The sequence below is a fragment of the Manacus candei genome, unplaced genomic scaffold (assembly GCF_025592945.1).
Source record: "Manacus candei isolate 608988 ecotype Guabito, Panama unplaced genomic scaffold, ASM2559294v1 h1tg000063l, whole genome shotgun sequence".
Lineage (NCBI taxonomy): Eukaryota > Metazoa > Chordata > Aves > Passeriformes > Pipridae > Manacus > Manacus candei.
In genome coordinates this window covers 1,047,561-1,072,672 of record NW_026138111.1, presented here as the reverse complement: position 1 = coordinate 1,072,672, position 25,112 = coordinate 1,047,561, and the positions used below count along the sequence as shown (strand labels likewise).

The 25,112-nt window shown below is 35.0% G+C and overlaps 2 protein-coding genes across 4 annotated transcripts in view; one reads left to right on the top strand and one right to left on the bottom strand.

The window, feature by feature from the left end:
* CCDC146 (coiled-coil domain containing 146) overlaps positions 1–25,112 on the top strand; it is a 69,361-nt gene that overhangs the window by 4,883 nt on the left and 39,366 nt on the right. For all 3 annotated transcript variants that reach the window (XM_051805047.1, XM_051805048.1, XM_051805046.1), the window contains exon 2: positions 3,135–3,286. In XM_051805047.1, the coding sequence (XP_051661007.1) occupies positions 3,146–3,286 (141 nt within the window). In that variant the 5' untranslated portion in view covers positions 3,135–3,145. The remainder of the gene's footprint in view (positions 1–3,134; positions 3,287–25,112) is intronic.
* Positions 11,183–17,592, bottom strand: FGL2 (fibrinogen like 2). The gene is made up of 2 exons (XM_051805083.1): positions 16,832–17,592; positions 11,183–14,271 (listed from the first exon to the last, which is right to left on the bottom strand). Exons 1-2 carry the CDS (start codon positions 17,577–17,579, stop codon positions 13,565–13,567), a joined length of 1,455 nt encoding a protein of 484 aa, XP_051661043.1. The 5' UTR covers positions 17,580–17,592; the 3' UTR covers positions 11,183–13,564.

Genomic DNA, 25,112 nt, shown 5'->3' with positions numbered 1-25,112 from the left:
GACTGTTTTGTTACAGTCTGTTCCCTCTTACAACAGAGTGGAGACAAGGGCTTGTCGCACTAGTTAAGGCTGTCTAATGATTTTTCTCTGTCTCAGCTGTCTATAGCTGTGTCTTAATATCATATTATAGACTTTTCAGATTCAGAAGTTTTTTTTGTTCTCTCCCTGCCCAGCAAACTGGAGTCTTGGTGAAGACTTTTTTGTACTCCTGTACTCTGCAAGGAAGTGTATTTTTGACCGGTGTCAACTGTGTGTTTCACATATGAATATTGACAAAAGTGCCTACATCCATAAAACTCGGAGATTTTGGCATTGTTCTGCTTAGAGTTTCTGCCACAGTGCTTTTCCCTCTGTCTAAATTCTTCCAATATGTTCAGAGGAACAAATAAAGCAGCAGCAACCATAAGTATAAGATGTATATGCTAAAATATTCAACAATTCTTTATAGATGAAAATTGCTCTCAGTTTATAAATGTGTATACATGTTTATGTACAGTAATTCAGAGTTTATTTCTTGGCCCCTATGATGTTTACAGTTATTTCACAATGTTTTGACTCCTCCTGGAGGGATCATGGAATTGCTTTTTTTCCATAAGCAAATACAGACACTGAAATCTCTCTAAAAGTCAAAATGTCCCTGAAGGAATTCCAAACAACACTGAAGAAATTCATAAACTTCTCAGTTTAGCTTTCACTACCTTTATAGAGAAGTGGCATTTCAAAAGGTGAATACAAACAACGCAACATATTTGTATCCATTTTCCCACCACAATTATAAAAAGAAATTATGTTTTTCTTAACTGTCAGCTTTCTGGCTGTGCAATGCAAAATTGCTCCAGCTGTTTGATTGGAGTAATATGGTATATACTACTGAAATACTCTCAAAATTTTTTCTTCATTTTATTTGAGTTTTAATTTTGTTTATCCTTGATTTATAATTAAAAACTCTCTTTTAAGAAGGAGAAAGGTCTCCCATATATTATGTGAAAGGCTGAATGGTGTCAAGACTGAATAATTTGAAGTTAGTTCTGCATCTTTAGCAGCTGATATGGGTTTTATAATGATTTTGTCCCACAGCAGAATACAATGTTCTCTGCATAATAGTTATCCTGCATAATAATTAGCCTAGAAAGATCTGCTGGTGTCAAGTGAACATTTGCAGAAGTTGGCAGTCTTTCTACCAAAAGTTTGAACTAAAATGCTGTGATACTGATTTGTCCATTCTCGTCACCTACAGACAACTTCAATGAACTCGTGAAGGAATTCTTGAATTCCTCCATCTCTGCTCCATCTCTGCTTTGCACTATGCTTTGCTCTACAAATGCTCTGTGCCTCCCCTGTCTCACTATGTCATGGCAAGATTTCTGAGTGCCTCAGAAATCTGTCTTTCCCTCTCTTTCCTCTGCAAGATACTTATTGCCTGTCTTTGGTCGTCCCATGTCTCTCATATCTTGCTCCTGAAATGTTTTGTCTTCTTTCATGCTGCTTCATGCAAAAGGTTGGTATTTTAAAACTCTCTGAATATACAAAACTCTTAAGATACTCTTATGCCAGAGATGGGCTTGTCAGCTATTGATTGGCATCTGATAGACATTGCTGCCTTATCAGGGTACCAGGAGCATTGTATCCCCTTGTATTCTACCTCCCATTTCCCTCTTCCATCTCAGCATTTTCACACACCCCAGAGAGTTCTGATGATAGATGCCTGGGAACATATTTCTCAAGTGCTGTACTTGAGTGTTTACACTTTGTGTAAACACAAAGTGAAGTTACATGAAGTTGTACTGATTTTATGGCATTAGGTGTCATCTTGCTCAGAAGCAATTAAAGAATATCCTTGATCTAACTGTTCCAAGTGCAGGTATCTTAGAAATTTCTGTTCCTAAATCAGAACTATGAACATGGGATTTTCTCAAATATAAATATAGGGAAATTATCTTTTCCAATAACCCTACTTGTTCCAACCTTCTTTTTTCTCTCTGTGTGTGTTTATTAAAAGACTGTGTTATGTAATTTGAAAAAGAGCTTTCTTCAGAATAAAGCTTATACCAAGCTATGGTTTTGAAATTTGGATTTTAGCTTCTTTTAAAGCGACTTCTTTTGGGTAAGAAAAAAAGATATTCCCACACTAACTAGGGATCAAAATACAACTTAAATCCTGTGAGTTTTATTATTACTCTTGAATTAGTTCACTTGGATATTTTTCAGGATCATATTATTTTAACAGAGGTCATATATTGAAAATGTAACCTGGTACATAACTGAAATGTTAGTACTACATAGGAGCTCTGATATTAGGAGATCTCAGAATAATGATTTTTTCCAGTATTTTTCTATCTCCTATTCTCAGATTGTATATCCTGTTTTCCCATTTTGTATGCTTTCAAGGTTTATTTGATGAGTTTGGGTTTTGTGTTTGTTTAAGTATGGCCATGAAATGCCTTACAGACATGAATAACTTCAGTGATATTCCTCACACAAGTTAGACCAGTTCTTGTCCTCAAGATCTCCGTGTTTTGTGAAGGGGCTCCTTTTCAATGTAATTACTCCCTACCAGGTCAAGGGACACTGAAGGTTGGGCTTATGTTGAATGGAGAAAAGAGGAAATACATTCCTGGATTAATTTTATGGAAAACACGAAGTTCATAGCACTTGGAGACTTTCTGTATAAAGACAAACCTGAAGGCAATGGCTGGCTCCCATATAACAGATTTTAAAACTCATCTGGTCAAAGCCCTAAGCAAGTCAATTTAGTCTTGAAGTTAGCCCTGCTTTGAGAAGGAGATTGGACTAGATGACCCCAGAGGCCTTTTCCAGCCTAAATCTGTTATTCAGTGTGTGTTCTTTAATATTGTTTTGCATGTTGTCTAACATTTTATGTGATGGTAACACAGCCAAATATTAGAGGATTTTAAAAATACTCAAAAGAATGACAGAGTGGTAGTGCAGCCTCTTACAAGTCTTTCATGAAGTTGTAACTGTAGGCTTGCCCAGGTTGCTCACATTGTGACTTGTGTTGTTTGAATGTGGGTCTCACATGTTGATGTGCTTTTTTCACTACACATTTATCTTGCACAGTCATGTACATCCCTGGATCTAATGAACTGTATTTTGGTATTTTTATTGCTTCCTAGAACTTAAAACTATGAGTCAAGATGGTGAAGAAAGTTCCAGTGTCATAGAATTTGCAACTGAGAATGAGCAACAATTGACTCCAACAATCTATAGCCAAGACGAGGGATCCACTGACATAACAGCAAGTCCTGCATTTCAGTGTTTAGATGAGGTACCATGTGCTCCATCTTTCCCTGTCTGTAACAGTGCATATTGTGTCCAAATGTATTAATCTGAAGTGTATATTTTGTTGTTAACAATGGAAGGTTATTACCATAGACCATCTACAGTCTCCCCACATCTTCTCTGATTTTTTTTCTAAGTGGTAAAAAAATTTTGTGAAGCAGTAACATGCATAAGGCATATTCTTGTCAGGGATGCTGTGCTTAATAGATAATCATGTTATTTTTTCCAGTGGTCATGGCCTTAAAGAAAATGAGAATAGAGAGGTCTTGGTTTTGGTCTTGTAGTATTCTAGCTATAGAGGTAATTGCATCATGATTTGTAGAAAGGCTTCACAGCTGCTGGAAAAATCCCAGGTAAGTGCCTGCTGAGGCACTAGTAACTGATGATAATAGAATAAACCTTTTGGAACTCAGTTTCTTTTACAGGATTTTCTGTGTTAAGGAAATTTTCAGAATACTAGAAATATTTTAGAATTTAAGATATCAAATACATATGAAATGAAATCCTTAAAAGTGTAATGCCAGAGGAGTCATTAAGAGGTATCTAATCCAAAGTTTACACTAAGTAGATTCTCTGCAGATAGTAGCCTAATGTATTCTTTAAAACTTTGATGAAGATAGCTCTTTGTGTATCCTTTTTCAGCATTTCACCATTACCAGAGTTTTAAAAAATAAAGATGTTCTCCTTAAATCCCAGTTTAAATTTCCTTTGGAGTGAATAATGGAGCTTTCTTCTTTCTTTCCCACAGTGACAATGGAGAGCAGTCAATTTCTGCCTTCTTTATAATAAAAAAGTACATTCTCTTGTATCCTTAGGAGGATTTGTTCTCAGAGTTCTTACTTACAGTTGCTTTACTTTGGGCTCTTTCCAACTTGGATGTGTCAGATCAATTTGCTAGCCCAGCTCTCTCTCACTACCTAGGACCCAAGGTGGTTAGAAAGGAAGGGCTGAGATTTTGTAGTGAAGGGGAAAACAGGACTGGCCTTTTCCTATCCTGCCATTAGATCATACTGAGGCTGCACAGTCTGTCTCTCTCTAATCCCTTGTGCATTCAAGAGGCATAGAGATCTTTGCTTTCAGTCCAGTGCCAGTAAATGGTGAGCCCACAGCTTCCAGAAGTTTGGCTTCCAGTATTGTTGCAGCACAACCCCCCTTTCTTCTCAGTCCAGGGCAGTTGCAAAAGTCCAGGACAGCTCAACTCTCAGGAGAGTTGACCTCTCACCTTACAGAAATCCTCGTGACTACTGAAAGTATGGAAACTGCACTTTGGGGAGTACTTAATTCTCTAGCTACTGCCATAATTTTTCTATAAATTTTCAGTTGTGGTTGAATTTTTGTGACATTGAAAAGAAGCATATGCCTAATACAAGATATCTTTACCTGCCCCTCCCTCCACCCTACCCATGGCCCCTTCTAAAGTGTATTCTACCTTTCTGTTTTGTTTTCTTCATTTTTAATCATGGTGAAAACCTATTTTTCTGGAGTTATTCTATAAAGTGATTAGATTGTTTGGCCCATTTTTTTCTCCACAAAAATCTTTCTGAGGAGGTTATTCTGCATATCAAATTTAAGGGTAACTTGTTTAGTTCTGATAACATCGTAAACCATTAAAGTGGGAAATATGGGGTAACCTTAGTATTAGATGTGCAAACTCAGGAAAAAACATGCTGGGAAAACTAAAGTAAGCAGTTTGCATAATATTGCATAAATGAGGTCTTTCAGTAATTCTGTCAATTTTTAAAAGGGAGCTATGACTCATTTATTCATATTACCATAATTTTTAACAGTTCATACTTGTGCTTTACGGGTGAGTTTGGCTTTTCATCACTTACTCACATTTCTTCTCTTCCACTGACATGTTTGTTTTCCTTTGTTGAACTTTGTACATAATTCAGGGATAAATATATTACTTTGGTCACCATAGAGGTTCTTGCATTGACTCTGGCTTCAACTTCTTGGAAGAGCTTTCAGAATTTTTTCCACAGAAGAAGAATTGTATCGTATTGTCTCAATTTTACTGACTAGTCATTTATGCCTGCATAGCAGAATATACTTATCAGAAGGGACACCTTTTGTCATTAGAAGATTTATTTGAGAACACGTGTATCCCCTCTTCCAGTTAAGCCAGTCTTGTTTTTATTATGTAAACAGCAGATATGCAAACATATAAAGAGCAAGAAGTCAAACATGCACTTTCTCTCTCCTTCAATTTTAATAACACATAGTAACATTTCTTAGCCTTGTGGGTTGGGTAAAAATATTAAAAACAACAGAGGTTTGAACAAAGGCCACTCAGTTCATTATGATTTGCTTTTTTTCATCAAGGGTTGCTTCTTTTCACCAAGTGTTTTTCTTTATCACCAAGTAGACATCAGCCTATTCTGTTGGTTAGAGGACTGCCATACATTTACTAAATGAACTTTCCACTTCTTTGAGCCTTTGTTGTTATGTCCTTGAAATAAAGACATTTGCACTGACACTTAATTGAATTTTTTGACTTGTGAATCTTTCCTTGTATCCTGTTTTCTTCCAGTGTTAGAATTAAATCAATCTGCATCACGTCAAGAACTTTCATGGAAAACTACATAGTCTACTATCTGTGTGATGAAAGTAATGTATTGCTTGGATAAATGCTACATTAAGATGCAATAAATTATGCTGTTTTTATTTTTATTTTAGTGCATTATAGACCATGTATATATAATCTGATTCTTAAAAGGCAGTAAAAAAAGGTGTTGATTTTTTCATGTACATTATCTAAATTTCAAGAGCCATTAACTTTATTAAATGAATATTTTACTAGCAGTTAGCTTCAGCAAAATGGTCTGAATTTATTCTCATTCTTTGCCTGCAAATTTATGATTTTTTTCCAACAGATGGTAATCCATTTAACATCTTCCTTTATCCTTATATCATCCTCTTTACAATACTGCTGTTACTGCTAAAGCAGCAGACAAACTGAAATTGTCATTTGAATGGATAAAGCAACAAAACATGACACAAAATTGGATTAAATGCTCAAAATGACAAGATCAGACAGAATGAAAATAAAAAAGACCAATTAACAAATTGCCTCCTGCCCATTCTCCATGTAATTTTTGCCCTTCTCTGTACTGCATAGTAACATTTTTTTCACTCTGGACACTCAAGTTATGCTTTCCTTTCCTCCACCTGATCCAATTTTAATGGGAACATAAATAAATAAAACATCTGTTGTCATAATGATACTGTTGATGCTTAGTTTGTAGCCTGTTACAGTCTTCAAATCCTCTTCTGTTGCTTATTTTTGTTTTGTTACCCAAATCACAATCCCAGACACAAAAAAAGACCCTTACTCTACACATCTTGCCAATTTGACAATGAATCATAGACAGCTACACTCCAGGAACAGTTTTCCATCCACTTTGTTTTTGCAAAATTTCTAAGATTTAGTAAATCTTATGAATTGATGGCAAAATCTAGTGGTTCATCTTTTTGATTCAAAAGACATGGAAAAACTAGTGCTCTACAGGTTCTTTCAGTTAGAAGGAGAAATGGAGCCTAGTATACCTTAATTCTGTTTAGTTAATTCTGTTTATTTATAAGTTGGGTACAAGCTCTTTTTTTCAGGGAAACAAAACCAAGCCAGTCAACAAACAAACAGAAAAAAAAGGAAGAAATCAAATGATGGGTATCTTCTCCCAGTTTGAGGTCTTTTTACTCGAGGCCATGTCTCATGCTTTTTCTTTCTCTTCCTTTTATTAGTATGTTCTTGGGCTAGAAAGATAGTTCAGTAAAATGTATACCTGCATTTTTAAAACCATACCAGAAAAGTGAGTCTGCAACATTTATCTTGCATGTCTTTGCAGTGGATGCTCTGAAGCAGCTGTTAATTCTGTAAAATAGCATACTTGTGAATGGAAAGTGCTTTCCTATTTACCAGATTCAGTGAGTGGGTACCCATTTGGAAGGTACCACAATAGTCCCTTTCTGCTACTGAACATCATCCCTTTATGTGCTAAATCTAAACCTGCAGAAGAATAAACTCCTTTGGGAGATTTTCCTGATTGGTCTATTGCAAGCTGTTGTACTCTGTATCCTGTAAAGATAAAATGGTCAGTTCCCCCTGTCTGATACCAGCGCCAAATATTTAATTTTCCTGCTTTTTGATGGAAATTGTCACTATCATGCTGCATTTCTTTTTGCTGGTGTCCAAGTGTCCAATTGCCATCATCCACCAGAGAGCAGAAAGAACCTTTCATGAATATTTTTCAATGCTATTTTGAAGCTCGGAGTGTTTCTGAGATTAATGAACTTACTACCTCTGACTGCCAAAAGTGGTTGAACTGCTAATAAAAATGTTAAGCAAAATCCTGATTCTACTGGAAACATAGAGCAAAATCTCCATGTCTACCAAAAAATCAACAGTATTATGACAAAGACTTGTTTTGCTGCTGCTTATCTGACACTGATTTATGTCGATCCTCTAGCTGGAAGAGCTTTAAAGTCATAGAATGATGCATATATTCAGTGTTTGGCTGTGGTTTAAGGGGAGAAAGATACCTCTCATTTTCTCTTTTTTCTCATCTGTGCTGCAGGAAAGAAGAGAAAGTTGCATAAAGGTTGGCTACAGCTTTCAAATATAAATACTAAGAATTAATATTTCATGTATTTCTTTAGTGGCATAATGATGTCTAACAGTCCCACTTAAGAACATACAACCTTTTCCAGTTTTTTTTTGCTAACAAACTGGTTGTTAATTCTCTCCTAACTTAGGTTAAATGGTAGGTGTAAACAACTGTCCTGTTTAACAAAGTCAATACATCTTTAATCCTAGAAAAGCTACCTTGGGAGATTAGGATATAATTTTTTTTTTTAACATGAACATCAATTTAATTTCTGTTCCCCTACACTCTGTAGTAATGTACATTACAGTACTGTAATGTACTTTCTGTTATTGTAAAGTATGATCATCAGTATATTTTTGCATAGTAACCATAGCAGTGGATAATTTGTTTCAGTACTCTCCAAACATGTATGTGCTCTATCAAAGATGTAAAAATCCTAACACAGCTGTTGAATGCAAACAACATTTTCAAACTTAAGCTGATCCTGGCACACTTCACATTAAATGCTTCAAAGGCTCCTGGCACAACAAAAAAGCCTATAAATATGTTGGCACAGACAGCTAAGACAGATGTTGTCTCTGCCTCCACCCACAGGAATCCGACTGCTAATTAAATAAACTTTTTTTAACTTTGTTGATATGGTCACTTGGGAAGTCAGTTAGGCATCATAATGTGTCTGTAAGCTGATGTGTGGTTTTTTGCAACAGCTTCCAGCAAGTGAGCAATAATTTACACAGTGGATGTTAAAGTGATTGGTGGTTGTGGAAAGTTGATTGTTCTAAAAAAAGCTGTAGAGCAGTGAGGTGAGTTACAGGTGCCTTCAAACAGCAGGAATGAGAATGGAGCCAGTGTAACGTGCTTTTTCTACTGAGAGGTTCTTTTCACCACTAGCAGTTGACACTGTGTGGAAGCAAGGCCAGGAGGTTGTTGGATGTGTTCAAACTATCACAAAGCTGGCAGTGTTTCTCTTAATTTCTGAAAAGCCTGTTCAAAAGCATTTATGATGTCTTGTTTCTTCTATGCTGTTATAAAGTCAAGTGCAGATTTCATGCCACACAGAGGAACCACAGCTCCCTAAAGTTGTGAGAGTAGGAGAAGGAATAACCTTTAACAGTCACATCATCTTGCATTTTAGTCTTTTCTTGATCATTTCTGATACTCTTGAGACTTGACAAGACAAGCATGTTGTTTTCCAAAGCTATCTCCCTCTTCCTGCTTTCTCACCCAAAATACATATTTGAAACAAGGCAATCTTGTACTAAAATTGAGTCTACCTGACTTTGTATGTCAGCACAACAGTGTGATGAGGAAGCCAGAGCAATGTTAACCAACCATACATTCAATAAAAATGCCCAGTGGTGGAGAATCATCTGTTACACAGGTGAGGTTACTTTAAATGTTAAAAAGTGAATTTCTGATTTACTTTATCAAAAACACCTGTGTCCGAATACTGCTAAATGAACAGAGTCTGAAGCTCTGTGTGGGAAAGCATTCTTATATTTGGGTTTAGCAAATGGAGGTTGAACTGCAGAGTGAAGCAGAGGGGCTTTTGTACTCTACCTGAAGAAAGGTAGGAGAATTTCTGTTTCTCAAGGTGAATCCTGCTTCTTCATAAAAATCATTGTTATTCCTTAAATGTATGTGTGTAAAACCTGCAATTATTTTCTACTGTGTAATTCTAAATGATGGCATACTATTCTTGTAGAAATGTAATCGTAATTAAACTTAGCGTTTGTCTTGATTATATGAATATAATTAAGTATTTGGGGATATTTTTTCCAGTTACTAGTTTCTAAATGGGTTCTTCTTTTACTGAGATCAGAAAAATCTGATGAACAAGGACTTGATAAATAATATTGATTCATACACTGTTCTCATGACATGTGTGAGGCTTGGACTTGACACATCATCTTAAAACATTGTTTTCTGTTTCTGGTTACCAAATTAACTTCTGTCAGAAGAATTATAACTCTATAGAAGTTTAATTAAAGCTATGAATGAAAGAGATTGCTTTAGTAAATGAAATGTTTGTCTTTAGTAGGGCCTGTGGATGGTATTGCTCAGCCATTTTTCTTTGAAACTTAGGTGAATGTCTTCAGGCCCATATGCACCATTTCCTCTTATTTTCTGAACAAAAAGGAACACAGAACAATTTTTTCTTTTTAATATTTTTAAGTCCTCTTTCTTTGTAGGCCAGTATTTAATTATTTTCTCATCTTTTTTCCTCTATGAAAACTCAAAGTCAATCCTTCCTGTTTTGATTTTTCTATGACACATAAGTCATAGAAGCTAAGTAAATTCAGTGTTTGTTTCTTTTGTTTGGTTTTGGTTTAATTTATAAACAAGGTCTAGGTATGGATTGAGGACCATCTTAATTCATTTTCCAAATAATCAATAAAAGCAAGTTTGTTTTCCACCAATTTTTCAAGCTACCTGTTCTCAGCCCTGAGTTTGACTGCAGTCTTTCCCAATAAACACCATTAGGGAAACAGGTATTTCCATTAAAAAGGGAAGGAAAAAACATCACTGCTTTCAATTCTTCATTTCTTCTCTGGTTTATTTTTTTCTGTTTTTTTTTTCTTTGGTTTTATTTAAGCAATGCATAGAAAGCCAAGACATGACAGTCTGCTTGGCTGATCACATCGAACAGATGGGTTTATGTCTTTATTTTTTGGAAACAACCCATAGGAATTTTGCTAGCAAACCCACTGTTAGTAATCTTCTTGTCTAAAATTCACAGTTTAAATATTAGCAAGATTAAAAGCACAAGTGTTTTCATAAAGATTATCAGTGTTACCTGTTTTCCATACACAGTTTGAATTATTAAGCCTTAGTCAGAGATCAAGTGCTTTTTACTTGTATAAAAAAATTGTGTGCTTTAATTTGGGGTAATATTTGTATTCACATGCTTTGATGTTACTTGCATGTGATCTGAAAGGTCAAAACAGATTAGTTTGCTTCTTCTCTTTCATATTAAAGATAGAGGTTGTGTAAACCTATGATTGGGCAATTACTTTTTTCGCTTCCAAAATATGAGTAGTTTCAAAAAAATGTCTGAGATTTCAGCCTTTGGTATTATCTGGCAGCTGAAGTGTCATAAAGCAGATCTCTAAGGAGCTATCATTATTAGCAATTACTCTCCTGGCACATCACATAGTCATCTGTGTTGGTTATGTGTGTTTTCTTATTGCTTCAATTTTTGCAGAAAATCAATAAAACCATTTATGATGAGTTTTTTGTATAGTTCCCATGTACATCTATGACAGTAGTACAGCTTCAACAGTGTGACATAATTTTATTACACCAAGGAAGAACAAAAATAATGGTATCAACAACACTTTGTAAAACCAGTACACATTGACAGAAGTTCAGCTACAACAGTTCCAGGCAGGTAATATTCAAATTTGTGCAACAGCATTACACTTTGTTTTTCCTTTCTTTTTTTAATAGCATCAGACAAGGCTTTTGCAGGTGATATTAGTCACATTTGCTTATTCTGTTAAAAATCCTGTGTTTTATGAAGTTTTCTTCAAACAAGATTAAAAAAGAATAATTTTTAACAACTTAACAGAAAAAAGCCATTTTCAAGTAGAAGCTTGTAGATACTGGAAGTCATACTTAGCTAGTTACCATATAATGAATAGGAGCAAATTGTGCATTTAATGCAAAATTAATAAATATAATCATATGCAATTAGATATTTGCCCTTTTAACTAGTTGGTTTTTTTGTTTTGTTTAGACAATTCTTTTTTATCCCAAAATAAATATTCTATAGATTCAAAACACATTCTCAAGGAAAGATTATACATCTTGCAATTAAACTTTTTCATTGCTCTTAAAAATTGAAATACAATAAACCAAATTACACTTGAATTATCCTTCAAAGTATTTACTTCTTTAAAATATATATTAATATTTTACAATTTTGTAATTGCCAGTGTTCTTCATTTGCATAAATTATAACCAAAATATTTTTGTTATAATCTTAAAAAAAAGTAAAGGTCATATTTGTGAAGTATTAGGTCAGATGTATGCCTATATTCTGTGTATACTTATATTCCTTTAATGTCTCTTTTAACCAAAAAGTCTGTACCAGCAATGACCACACTTTAACTAGTAAAGAAATAGTTTTAGTGTAGTTTTTCTGTGTCTCAAGATTTGTTTAAGCAAGATGGTGGAATAGCCTCTTGCTAAGATAAATTGCATCTCCACTCAGAATGTTGATCACTATATTTGTAGAGACATGGCCCAGATACACAGTCAAATTTGTGCTCACTATCTACAATGTGAGCTTTAATAACAGTATCTCTAAATGGCAATTCCTGAAGTATTTGACAATTTGATTTTTTCATTTGTTACATTTTAGAAAAAAAGTCTTACCTTGCATATTCTCTTTTTTCCTTAGAATTGCCAGTGGGGTTTTATGTTTCTGTGGCTACGAAAGGTGTAGTCTAGAAATGGGGAGAACAGTCTTTTCATATATTTCAAAACATTTATAATATTTCTTGTAATTTTAGGGTCTAATGATACTTAGATTGAGAAGTATTAGGATGAAAGCTTGAGTCTCTACAAGAGCATCTTGTAACATTTGGCTTACCTAAAAGATTCAGGAGAAAGCGAAATGGCTCTGGAAACTTAGTATGTATTTAGAGGCATTAATGCAAAGACGTGGATTCTTCTTGATGTGTCTTTTTCTCTTACCTGTCTACCTGCCTCTATAAATATGCAGTAAGCTACACGATAGCTCCTTTCTCACACAAGCAACAAGTAGGACCTTGAGCTTAAATGGAGGAACCAAAAAGAGCAAGAATGTTGTCGTTCATTACGTGCTCGCTACATGTGTAGATGTGGCACTTGGGGTGGGGGACAGGGTTTAGTGGTGGACTTGGCAGTTCTATATTAACAGTTGAACTTGATGATCTTAAAGATCTTTTCCAAATTAAACGATTCTGTGATTCTATAATTATTTCCACTGCTTTTATTCAATTCTTCCACCAACTTCTTTGAAAAAGCTTTGATAAAGAGGATGAGATTTGAGGAATCATCTTCATTTTCTAAGTTTTCTCCAAGTCTTTTTTCATGTCTTTGGGCAAACTATGTGGCCCTCTATTTTTCTAATCCTTTAAAAATAATAATTTGTAGTACTTTTCCTAATTTATATTGATATTACCATGGTATACCTTTGAAGTTGTAAAGGATAGATGATAGAAAAAGGCTGCTCCAGAGACACTGGTTTTTATTTTAAGTGTTGACAAATTTATATATTATTAATTATACCTATGAATTGTGTTCAGGTTAAAATGTAGGTATTCATTCAAACACAATTTGTGGAAGACCATTGAAAAGTTTTAAGTCATAGAATGTGGTATATCCCAGTCAGTAAAAGCACCAAAAGCAATGTTTAGAATATTTACATAATGATACCAAGACTTATCTGGTGTTAAGTTTTAGCAATAACTATTCAGATACTTTCATGCTGGTTTTAATACATTATATGGGTCAAACTGTCTCTAAAAAATTATGTGGAAGTATGTTGCTTTATCTAGAACAATTTTATGCCAAACATAACTGAATACTTGAATTCTGAGTATAATACTGAGTAAGTACGATGTTGAGTGCAATCCAATGCAAACTAGAGAAATGTAACTGCACAAAAATCATTGGACAAAACTTTTGGGTCTGATCATGATTTTTACTGATTTAAAGGCTTGCCTATATCCAGTGGGAATATCATCAGAAATACCATGCCATGTACCCCAGAAGATGCCGTTGCGAACACCTTTGTATTTCTTGTGGTAGTACTTGCCATTGAGGTTGGCTGACAAACACGCATCAAACCACCATCCAGAGCTGTAGTAGGCGCCGCAGTTTCCTGAAGGATACCTGTCGTTGTCCTTGTCTGGAGTTGTAAAGAACTTCTGGTCATGGTTGTAATGTTTGCTGTAGTGAAGGGCGTCTCCTGCTGTGCCGCTGTAGCCGTGAACGCTGAGGCGGTACTTCAGGTACTCGTTGGCCACGTAGAAGTGTTCGTATTTCGCGTACTCTCTGATTCCGTTGAAGTCTTCAAGATCAATTCGCAGTTGCATTTCTTGGCTCTTTGTCAGGAGGTGAATTCTGTCATTCCCCAGCCAAAACTCCCTGCTGAGGTTTCCAAAGCCATTTTTGTAGTCATTCCAGGTTCTGTTGAAGTTAGTGCTGCCATCCTGACGCCGCTGCAGCACTGTCCAGCCACCTCCATTTGTTTGCATGTCGCAGTAAACTTCAAAGCTCTCATTTCTGGGGTCAGGACTAATCCTGTAGATTCCATCACTCCTTTTGCCTGCTGTGTAATGGTCAGCACAGTCTCTCTGCATTATTTGTATAACTGGTGGAAGAAGAGACGGTGTTAGAATGAACATAATTTCAATTTTAAAAAGAAATAAAATTTTTACCCAGACTGATGTGGCATGTAGAACTTGGAATGAAGAGACTTTTACACTGGAAATAGTACTGCAGCAATTTCAGTTCTAAGGAGAAACAGATTTTTTCCTTCTATAATAGATGCCACCTAGGATCATCAGAAAGCTGTCCAAAAAACCCCTTAAATGACTTTTTGTATCAACTTGCCAAATATTACGGGCATTTTGCTGGTTTGCTTCACCTTTCCTCCTTTTCTCTGCTCTTCATCCTATTATTACCTCCTGTCCATATTTCTAATGCTTTATGGTTACACACTTGCTGCTTTTTATGTTTAAATGTATACAATCACACCCTGTCTGTAGTTATCTGGCAGTGTGTCAGAGAAAGAACTTTGTCCACATGGCAATGATGTTATTCTGGCTGTTGTTCAGTTAACATAATCTGATAGAGAACATAACATCCTTAGGAATGTTTCATGTGTTAATGTTGACTGTACTTTAGGAAGCAGGAAAAAAGTAATAAAATTGTCACATCTATTGTAGTAATCATGTGATTCCTAGAAAGATGAAGCTGGAAAAGTGATGGTGCTTTCCTGTGTATGTGGCATTGCTGGCTTTACAGAAAGGAAGAATGTTGGCATCTACTATTAACACAGCTTTTTCCCACCAGTGGGTGATGTGTTTTATTCAGAAGAAAAATACCCCCAGGTTTTTCCTTCAGACTGAAAGTCCATTTTTGATCTACAGTGTCATCCAGTAATGTGATTCTATTCAACAGCATGATATTAGAATTCCATGTTCTTAAGTAATACAGAGAGCTCTCAGAAGTTCTGAGTTAAGAGTCAAACCCATAATGTTTATTCCTATTGCAGATCTGAATTTATGGGCATGTTCATTTGCAGGCTTGGATTGTAATTTTTCCTGGAATATTTAAACAATTAATCTACTTCTTGAAAGGGAGAAGTGTTCTCAGGCTGCAGCAGGGAATAAGACCCAGGACTTCTTGTTTGCCCACAAACTGGAAATTTATGAAACCAGAAAGTATAGGAATTAAAGGCTTAACAGTCAAATCTAAATCCACAATGCTTTCTAATTTATTTCATTGAATTTTATATCAGATCTTTGGTGGACTGAGTTTCAGACCAGATACTGACAGAGAATATACTTTTCAGGCAAAATTCTTATATAATCCAATTCAATTCCTATTTAAATAAAGTTTTACTGTTTATTTCAGTGGATGCAGGAATAGATCCTACATAGGAAAAAGTTGTAGCTGTTGTCCTTGCTAGTTTTCATAATGAATATATTGCTACTAGGAGAGCTTTTAGCATGTTGCTGTAAAATATAAGAAATATCTAAATGATCATATGCTGTGAACACTACTCAGCATTTCAATATGTGTAAGGAATATCTAAAATTAATTTAGTCTGTTATGAAGTACTGTACTTGAATGTGATTCATTGCCCATTATCAATATAACAAAAAAAAAATCACTCATTCTTTTTGTAAATGTTTTATATCTGAATTAAAATAAATTGATTTTAACACTGATTTTTATCTGATTTAAGCTGATTGCGTATATAGTAAAAACATTACCTTTATTATTACTTATTTTCTGAAACACCTGGAGATCCTTCTATTTTCAATATGGGTAGACAGAAGAACAGTTTTATTTTAAACTTGAATGGTAAGCAACAGAGGCTTAAATAGTGTAATGCAGCCTGATCTGTCTCTGTTTTGTCTCTCGAGAGCCCTATCTTCATATCTTTGATATCTAAGTGGTAGAATACACTGACAAAGTACTGAACATTTCCTGTTTTCAAAGATTTTTACATAGATATAAAAACTTTATGACTTTACAAAAACCCTTGATCTTGCCTTAGTAACAGTCAACATCAGAAAGGAATTATTGGTTCTATTTCATGATTTAATTAGGACAACTAAAAAGTAAAAGAAAAACGTGTTCGTCAGTGATAACACCTCTTTCTGTTTTATGTTGCTTATATATTAAATTAATGCAAAGGATTTAGTATTAAAATGATGGTATATATGTTACACAGTCAAGAATACTGTTAATAAGTTTTTTAGCTGGGCCTTTCACATGTTTGCTGTGATGATAAAAAAATTATTTTACTATGCATCTGTTAAAAACTAAACATTTTAATAGATTCATTTTACCCCTTCTAATTCAAGAGGAAAACATGTGTAGTTCACTGATGTTTAATGTCTTTAATGAAGGGTATTACAGTGTAAAATAATGTTGATTTTTCACATTTACCAATTGAATTGCAAAAAATTGTCCTTAAAAAATTAATGTTTTAGATCCTTAATGAAGTCGATTCTAGGAGGGACTGAACACCTGCAGCTCTCAGTAACCCTCTAGTGGCTGCTGAAATGTTTTACAGGAGTATAAATAAACACTAAAAGAGCAGATATTTGGTTAAAATATATTTTAAATTGTTTACCTAATATTAGTAAAAGGCACAGAAAGCTTATACAGGCAGTAAGAATTAACAGGTTACATACCAGGTCTTGATTGCATTGCTGGACACTTAGAAGAACACTTGTTATCCAGGTTGTTCACAGCAAACGTTAAATTTGCAACCTTGCTGTCAACATAATGTTCTACATTGTTCATATTTATGAGGCTCAACCTCTCTAAACGACCCTGCAGTGTCTGAATCTGACTCTTTGCATTTTTTAAGCTGGTTGCCATTCTGTTAACTTTGCTTTGCAGTTCCTTTACTCTGTTATCTGGGATTTCACTGTTTGCTGCTGGAGTTTCTGCATTAGGTAGCAAGAATTCATTACTACTGTCTCTTTCTTGGTTGTCATCTGCCTGCAGCTTGCAATCTTGGCAGCATTTCTTCAGCTTGTTTACTGCTTCTTTAAGGTTCTGTACTTCTTTGAGAGTCTTCTCAAGCAGTTTGAATTCTTTGGGTAACTGGATGGTCATCGGAGGCAGATTTATCTGATAAGGACAATCCTCTCCTTCATCACATTTCCGATTAGTTTTGAGCTTTATAGGACAAGTCTCTGTAACTTTTGCTTCTTTAGCATTCTCTTCATCTTCTAAAACAACTGCAGAGACATTTGTGAAAGCAAGGAGAGTTGTCTTCAGCAAGACTGTGAAAACGAGGAGCTTCATCTTGACTGAGAATCGAGCAGTATGAGGAAGTATGCAAAAGTGGAACAACTTTATAAGGGCAGCTTGAAGCCTGTGAGTTATCAGACTGCCTACACTGTTCTCAGAAATGGGTGGGAGTGCTTGCATCACGGGTGATTAATAGCAGAGCAGAGTAGGTAGTACTTGCAAGAGTAGCACATTTCAGTCAGTATTCCTGACTCAGAGCTAGTGTATGTAAGCAAAATGATGAAATGCATGTGTGCTGGTCACTTATTGTAGTTTAATTTCATTCCTTCTTGTACATGGGTTTTCTTTTTTGGGAAAAATAATCATCTAACCATCTATAACAGTCTTCCAACATCTGTTTCTTAACATTTGAGTGTCTAAAGCTTGTTCTCTAACCCAGGCTATAATTTTAACACAGCAGGTGGAAAAAGTAAAAACCAGCCCCTTTCCCATTAGAGGTTTATCACAGCAATAGCTTCACTGACACTCAGTCCCCTTCTTCCTAAAACTTTTCTTATAACTTAATAGATGTATTCATGAAAATTATGTAAAACCAAACAAATGTTGAAACACACATATAGTTTTGATTCCAAACATTTTTCAGGATGGAGTCACAAACTCAGGAGGATGAGCAGCACTTTCTTCTTCCTACTTTACCTAACCCACCTTAAAATAGTTGTCTGGAATATTCATAATTTGTATGGCACATCACTGCTAAAAATCACTGTTATCTGATTCTGAGTACTTATTGAACCTTTCTAAGTGAAGGGAAGTGAACTTAAGACAGTTCCCTCTTTGATGCATAGCATCATAGCTGTTGGAAACCCAAAGCAAATCCTGGTGTTCTGAATAATGTCCTGAATTTTAAATCTAAAGGGAGGCAGAGAGCTAGGGAAGGAACTTTCATCAGTTTGGGGTATTGCTCTTCTTTTTATTGTGCCTTGTATCAGCTTTCAGAGTTCATCATGTGCTTTACATGACTAATCACACCAAACAAAGTAGTTCTTCTCCAGGTGACAGCTGCCATGTACTTCCTTATTTTTATTTTACAGCCACCTTTGCTATTCTCATGTGATGCCTATGCAGTTTTAATGATCTATGTCATTTTCCTTGTGCCTCAAAGCAAGGCAAGGATGTGTCTTTATGCATTCACAACTTGGTCGAAAGCCAAATAACTTGCATGAGTAAAGGTATTTACACCAGTTCTTGTTTAATTAGTCAAATGTGAACCATTTAGTTCCTTAAACCCTATTTGAAATTGCTCATAATACAGATTAAATATTAAACAGACATTAGTCACGCCTATAATCCACAAGTTCATGATGTCTGTAATGTTACTGGCTTTTATACACACTACATGATTATATTGATATTACAGGAGTGAGGCTTGGTAAAAAAACCTACTCATCCCACCTGCTGCAACACTTCTTTCAAATCTCTGCATAGCACTTTCTTGGGAGATGGTTTTGAATCTACCTTTCCCATCTTCTAAATGAACATCCTGAAACCTGCCATGGTGCTTTTAGTTATGTAGCTAAACTGTGTCTCTCTCCCTTTCAGATCATGATAGTTTCTCAGCAATGAGGTGAAAGACCCCCTCACTCAGGTTTAAGATAAGGACATCACTTTGGTTTTGTTAAAAATGTCTCAAAACTGAAATGTTTGTAACATGTATGATTTTAATTTGTGAGCAAATTTTTTGAATTATTCATTTAATTAATAGGATGCTAATTTTTTATTGTATCAGTGTAAAACCAGGTATTTACAGAGCCTTGTTCTCCCGTGTGGCTGCTACTGTCAAATGGAGGAAAGCTATACCAGCCTCTTTTGAGGGGCTTTAGAAATAGAATAGAATTCCTAAATCCTTGTTATTTGGGAAGCCCCTTCTCCCCCACACTGTTGTTTGTTCACTTTACAATGAACTCTGTTATCTGCTTTGTGGCTTTAAACTGGACAAACTGTTCTGTATCTGTAAAATTAATAATAATTATCCTTGGTAGACCACATTGTATGAGTTGCCTTGAAATTTTTAAATGTATATTGAATATTGTTGTAATTTGTGACTGCTGTGCTGCATTGAAAGCCAGAAATATTATTAAAATTTTGTAACATCTAGAAGGGCAGAAATTTCTAGTAATAGTGAATGTTATAAAAAAGAAAGTTCAGATAGTAAGGTGAGGTATCTGAGCTTTTTAAACATCTTTATCCCAGTACATCCATTCCTTGGCCCCATACATACCTTCCTTCTGGGATATTTGCTTCCTGCTTTATGTGAGGCTTCAGTAACTTGAGTTGCTCTGCTATGCTCCGAATTTCATTATTAGTCTGATGTTCTGCTGCTAGGCTGTCAGCAGTCTGTTTGGAGTCCAAAAGATCCATTTCTCCATCAGGTATCTGTATGCTTCTCCCACCTGGAGAAGTCTTGTAATTGAGGGCTAGTCTTTCTTGCTGTCCTGTCAGGGAAATGTCCATTCTCAACAATTTGTCACATCTCTCTTCTTCCTTCAGGAACTCAAAGTAGTATGCCACAGCCTTTTTCATGTTTCAAGTCTCTTATCTTCCTTGGGATAAATGAAGCAAATCTTCAAATCTGATTTTTTCAGAAGTCTTTACCCTTAGAAAGGACACTGAACAATCTTAAAGTGTGAGATGCTGATGCAGTTTAACTGCATTAATGGCAGAAATATTGACCAGATCAAAATTGAGAACTGCAGGTTGTTTATAAGCAAAGTTTCTTCCCAGATGGGGCCTCTCTAGATCCCTAGACTGTTCTGCATAAAACTTAAAACTTTAAATCAGTTAAGCAATCACAAAACCCAAAAGCCAATCTTTTTCAACTGTGACAGGTTCTAACAATAACAGCTGATGACTGTGAGACTTTTCTACTAAGGCCTTTGGTTTTTTGCTTAAAGGTAATTTTCTTGTAGTTTTTCATCTCTTTTAGCCTTGTTTTTAGGAATCTATTTTTCCCCCTGTGGACTGAAGAGATATCTTAATCTTACAGACTTATCTTCCTAAACTGAAAGCTTATGATGTTTTTAAATTCTACTGAAGATTTTAATTCTATTCCAGAACTACCCAGTGATGACAAGGTTAAACTGATGTATTTTCTTTCATCGGACTTGTCTGACAAGTGTTTATTCAAAGTTTATCAAAACCAGCATGAACCCTTTCCCATGTTTTTTTAGTGTACAGGCTTTTTCTGGCAGATAATGGAATGCAGGTCAAATAGAAAACAAGGTTGTGACTGTAGGCAGATGTTAATTTAACTAGTGACTATGGCAATTTAAAACACAACAGCTTGCCATCTGTTTGATGACTTTGTGCTGGTAGTCAACACCTGCAGAAGAATTGCTGCAAAGCATCCAGGTTTCTCTGAGCAGTTCAAATGATTGATATGAACAAACCTGAAGAACATCTGAGTTCATTCATATAAACCATTTTGGTGGCAGAGTAGGATGTGTTAAGATTCAACTGCTGCATAATATTTTTGGTGTTTTTTGTAAACTTCAGTGATTCTGTGATACATTTTGGCTGAGAAAGAGGATGAAAAGTAATTAGATTAATTTTCAGGTTTTCCCACAATGTGGGATATATACCAAAATTCCATATTAGAAACAAATTCTGATTTAGAATTAATTCTCTCTGATGAATTCAATTGCAGTTTTTTTAATTCAGTAGTCATTCTTCGTGCAAGAAGTCCTTATATTGTCCACTGGATTGTGGGACTACCCATGCAACTTCTCATGTGTCCATGAGAACACATCAGAACACAAAAAGAAAGGCAGTCTGGTTCCATTTCGATTTTAGTTGTTAATATTCAGATACAGATTACACAGAACTAGCAGCTGTGTGACTTTCATACCTGTTGAAATTGGTCATTGCTTTATTTATAAATTCTGGCAATAGGCAGAAAGGCAGCACTGACATAGAGCATGTAAGTAGTAGGTTAGATATTTATATAAGCAATTGTAAACGTAATACATATTATAAAAGTCGTGTGGTCAAAGAATATCACTCCTTCTGTTGAGGTGAGGACCATATTTGTGAAAAAACAGGTCCATGAAACTAAATTCTTATTATTTCTGTTTCTTTCCTGACATCTGAAGATCTGCCTGCCCAAAATCTACGATTTACTGCTAAATATTTCCTTTATCTGTAGCCACAGAAGATGCTGTAGTTGGCTCAGTATATGGGGTGAATAAAGCGGAATGCACTTCAAGAGTGATGACATACCAGACACAAAAGCCTCTCCCTGATATGTCTTTTCTGGAAAATTCCTTTTTGATTCCTGCAAACCTGCTCCAATAAGACCAGCAAATGTAAGAGTGGATCTTCTTTACCAAAATGCCAGTCTCCTATGCCCTCTCTTTCTGAGCCGTATGAGACACAATTGGCCACCAGATGCATTATTTTTATCCTGATTTTTATATTTTTCAAGTAGGGATTACTCTTTCCCATGAACTGGGGGACAAAACTACTGTTATGAACTTTGTCTTGGGAAAGAATTTGTGATATTATCTTTCCTAGTCATTATTTGTTAGTTTTAGAAGGCTTTTTAGCAGTTTATTTTTCATTAAAGGAAGTCTGGCTCATCCATCTGTAAATAAGAAAGTAAAATTGTAGACATTCTATGTAAGGCAATACAGTGCTGTATCTACCATAAGTAGGTGTATTTATGATTTTCATGCATGTCTTTACCCCCATGCTTAATTTTGTCCTGTTTATGTAGCATCATCTGCAAATAGCTTTTTTCACATGAAATACTTTGTAATAGACTATGAGCCTTTCAATGGTGTATTGATATAAAACACTCCATGTCAGAATAAAGTGACTAGATATTCATAATTTCTCATGCTCATTTATTTGGTTTCTGACTTTTCTGAGTTCCTGGCTTGTTATATGTAGAATCAATGCAGGCAAGTCACTTTTCTTTAGACAGCAAAGTTCAAGGAACCATAACCCTATGCCCTCACTTTGTGAAGTAAAGATATGCTATATTTAAAAAGTGCACTCAGTCTTCCTATTCATCACATTTATGGTTTTCTTGGAATAGGAAAGAGGGCAAAATCATTTGTGAAGCATTTATTAAAATAAAAAAAAAATCACTTTATCAAATTATTTAAATTATTTTAACTTCCAGATAGAAATGGCTTAGAAAGGCGATTTTGTTTTCCTGTAAAAATAGCACTTTTGAGGGAAAACAAGCATACATAAAAGTGTCATCTTATACAAATGTACTTGTTACTTAGTTATAATTTTACTTGTCACAAACATCAGGAGATAAATGCCTGACTGTGTTTGTGCAATCAATAGCCTTGTGGCTTCAAGTATTGTTTATTACCTAAATAAATGTTGAGAAAACTCAGTAACAAATCTTTTTCTTCTTGAAAAGCTAATAAATAAGCTTCTTCTATGGACTTCTCATACTTATCCTAAGAAGTCTACTTCTTGTAATAGATGTATGTAGTTACAGATGAGAGGGATTCCACCTTATTTTTTAACTCTAGCTACAGCATTAATTTTAAAACCTTACTGCATTTTTCTTTACTTTCTACCGTCATAACCTTTCTCTAGAATAATGATTTAAGCAAGGCATGTAATTCCCTAAATATCTGCAGCATAGCTATTCCTGTGTGTACTTTCACTGTTTCCCAATCTACAAATGGAATGCAGAATTGCATTCTGATAACAATTTATTGTGTAACTAAATATTTACAGTCTTAAATTAGTGATTTTTATCTTCTTGTTTTAAAATGCGTAGAAATATGTCCTGAAGCCTGAAATATTGTTTAGTAGAGAAATTATAGATAATTTTGGAAGTGTTAGTCTTCCATAACTCTGTATTAATATTTGATGCATATTGAAAAATGCACAATGACTGCATAAAAAGTGTAAAGATGATATTTTCTGGGCATATATAAATTGTGATGCAACACTTTACGTTAAAATCAGAGTTTAGGTCATCTAAACATCTGGTATTTGGACTGAGCTCAGTAGTCATCTTTGGCTCTCACTATAGTCAGAGGCAACTAAGAGCCTCACCGAGAATGTTTCTTAGTTCTTATAAATGCTGGAAAGCAGTCTGAAATAATTTAATGAGTTAAAATTTATTATTAAAATTATTAGAGTCTTAAATACACTGACTTAATTATTAATCTCTATTCTGGCACTTATTTTTGCCTTCCTTATGCTTTCTGAAGTCTAAAGGCAATGTATTTCAATCTTTAACTGCATGGATTGGGAATAATATGCAAGTGAGACGAAGTAAGGTAGCCAATGTTTAGACTCAGTATACTTCGGGACAAGTCATTATCCTCTTTTGGGTAAAAATTATAAAGTTGTTGGTACATCAGCTGAATACAGAGAGTGTCTTATAACTGGTGCAATATATATTCAGCCACTGCATCCTTATTCAGTCGCTGCTTTTTTAAAATTTGATGGGGCAGGGCCCTGAGGTGACCTGGTCTAACTTTGAAGCTATCCCTGCTTTGAGCAGGAATTTGGACTAAATGGCATCCAGAAGTTCCTTCCTGCCTTAAATTTTCTGACTTAATTCTCTCATGTGTTACACGGAATTTATTCTTTACTTTATGTTGTAAGAACAATTATGTAAATGTAGCATTCTGGAAAATGAAGTGCATGCTTTAAGCCCTGTAGGAAAGCTGTGTGGTAAGTGTCAAACAGCCTGGACTAAATGAGGATTTTGACAGAGGATGCAGAGCTCTCTGTTCAAAGAAGACACTTATCCTTTTTCTTTCCTGAATGCTTAAACTTTTAAATATTATACAAAGGAGGTAAGAAAAGCTCTTCAAATAAACAACACAGAAAGAACATTCCAAACCTGATGTAGCAGACTGGTCAAAAGAGCCATATGACAAGTGGCTAATACTATACTGAAATCCTGAGTGTATACAAACTAATTCCTTGATATTTTTCTCTTGTCTCCTATTATGAGGCAAAAGAGTTGTTTAATGAGACGTTTCAGATATTGGAAATAAGCAAGTTAATATAAAATGCTGGATATTCTATGTGTTAAAATAACTTTAAATGTAGTCACAATGTCTTGTTATAGTTACAAAATCCGCAGCTTAGCATGAAGAAGTGGAAAGTGTTACTATTCCATTTGAGCTTAGAATACATTTTAGTTGTTTTGCAGTATCTGCAAAATTAGAAACACATGTTAGCTACATCATTTCTCCAAAATGCAGAGATCCTAGGCACTGTTGAAATTAAGTCTTTTCTAGGAAGCCTCAAGTGTTTCACTTTCATAATGATTATGAGCAATTGATGTTAATCAGTAATTTCTTGGTGGCGACTATATTTATCTTCCATGCTTATTTGGGATGTTTTTTATCAAAAGAGTGTGAGTGACCAACATTCAGATTGCCTAATCTACTTTAGTTTAAAATTTGGCTGAGTTTTATTCATTTCTGTAGAGTCCCAAAAGAATTTTTAAAAGCCTTGAAATTCAAAACGGGAAATGTTCCTAGAGTTCTTATTTATATCACATTTGAGTTACATAAAACCTCGTTTGAAATTTCAGATGAGTTCCTTGGTGTATTACTTTGAGTTGACTGTCAGGAAGGACTGAATATGTTAAAGTGGAGAATGTCCAATGCACATAACGTGGAAGCGAGGAGGCATTGATATAGTTAGGACCAAATGTCACTG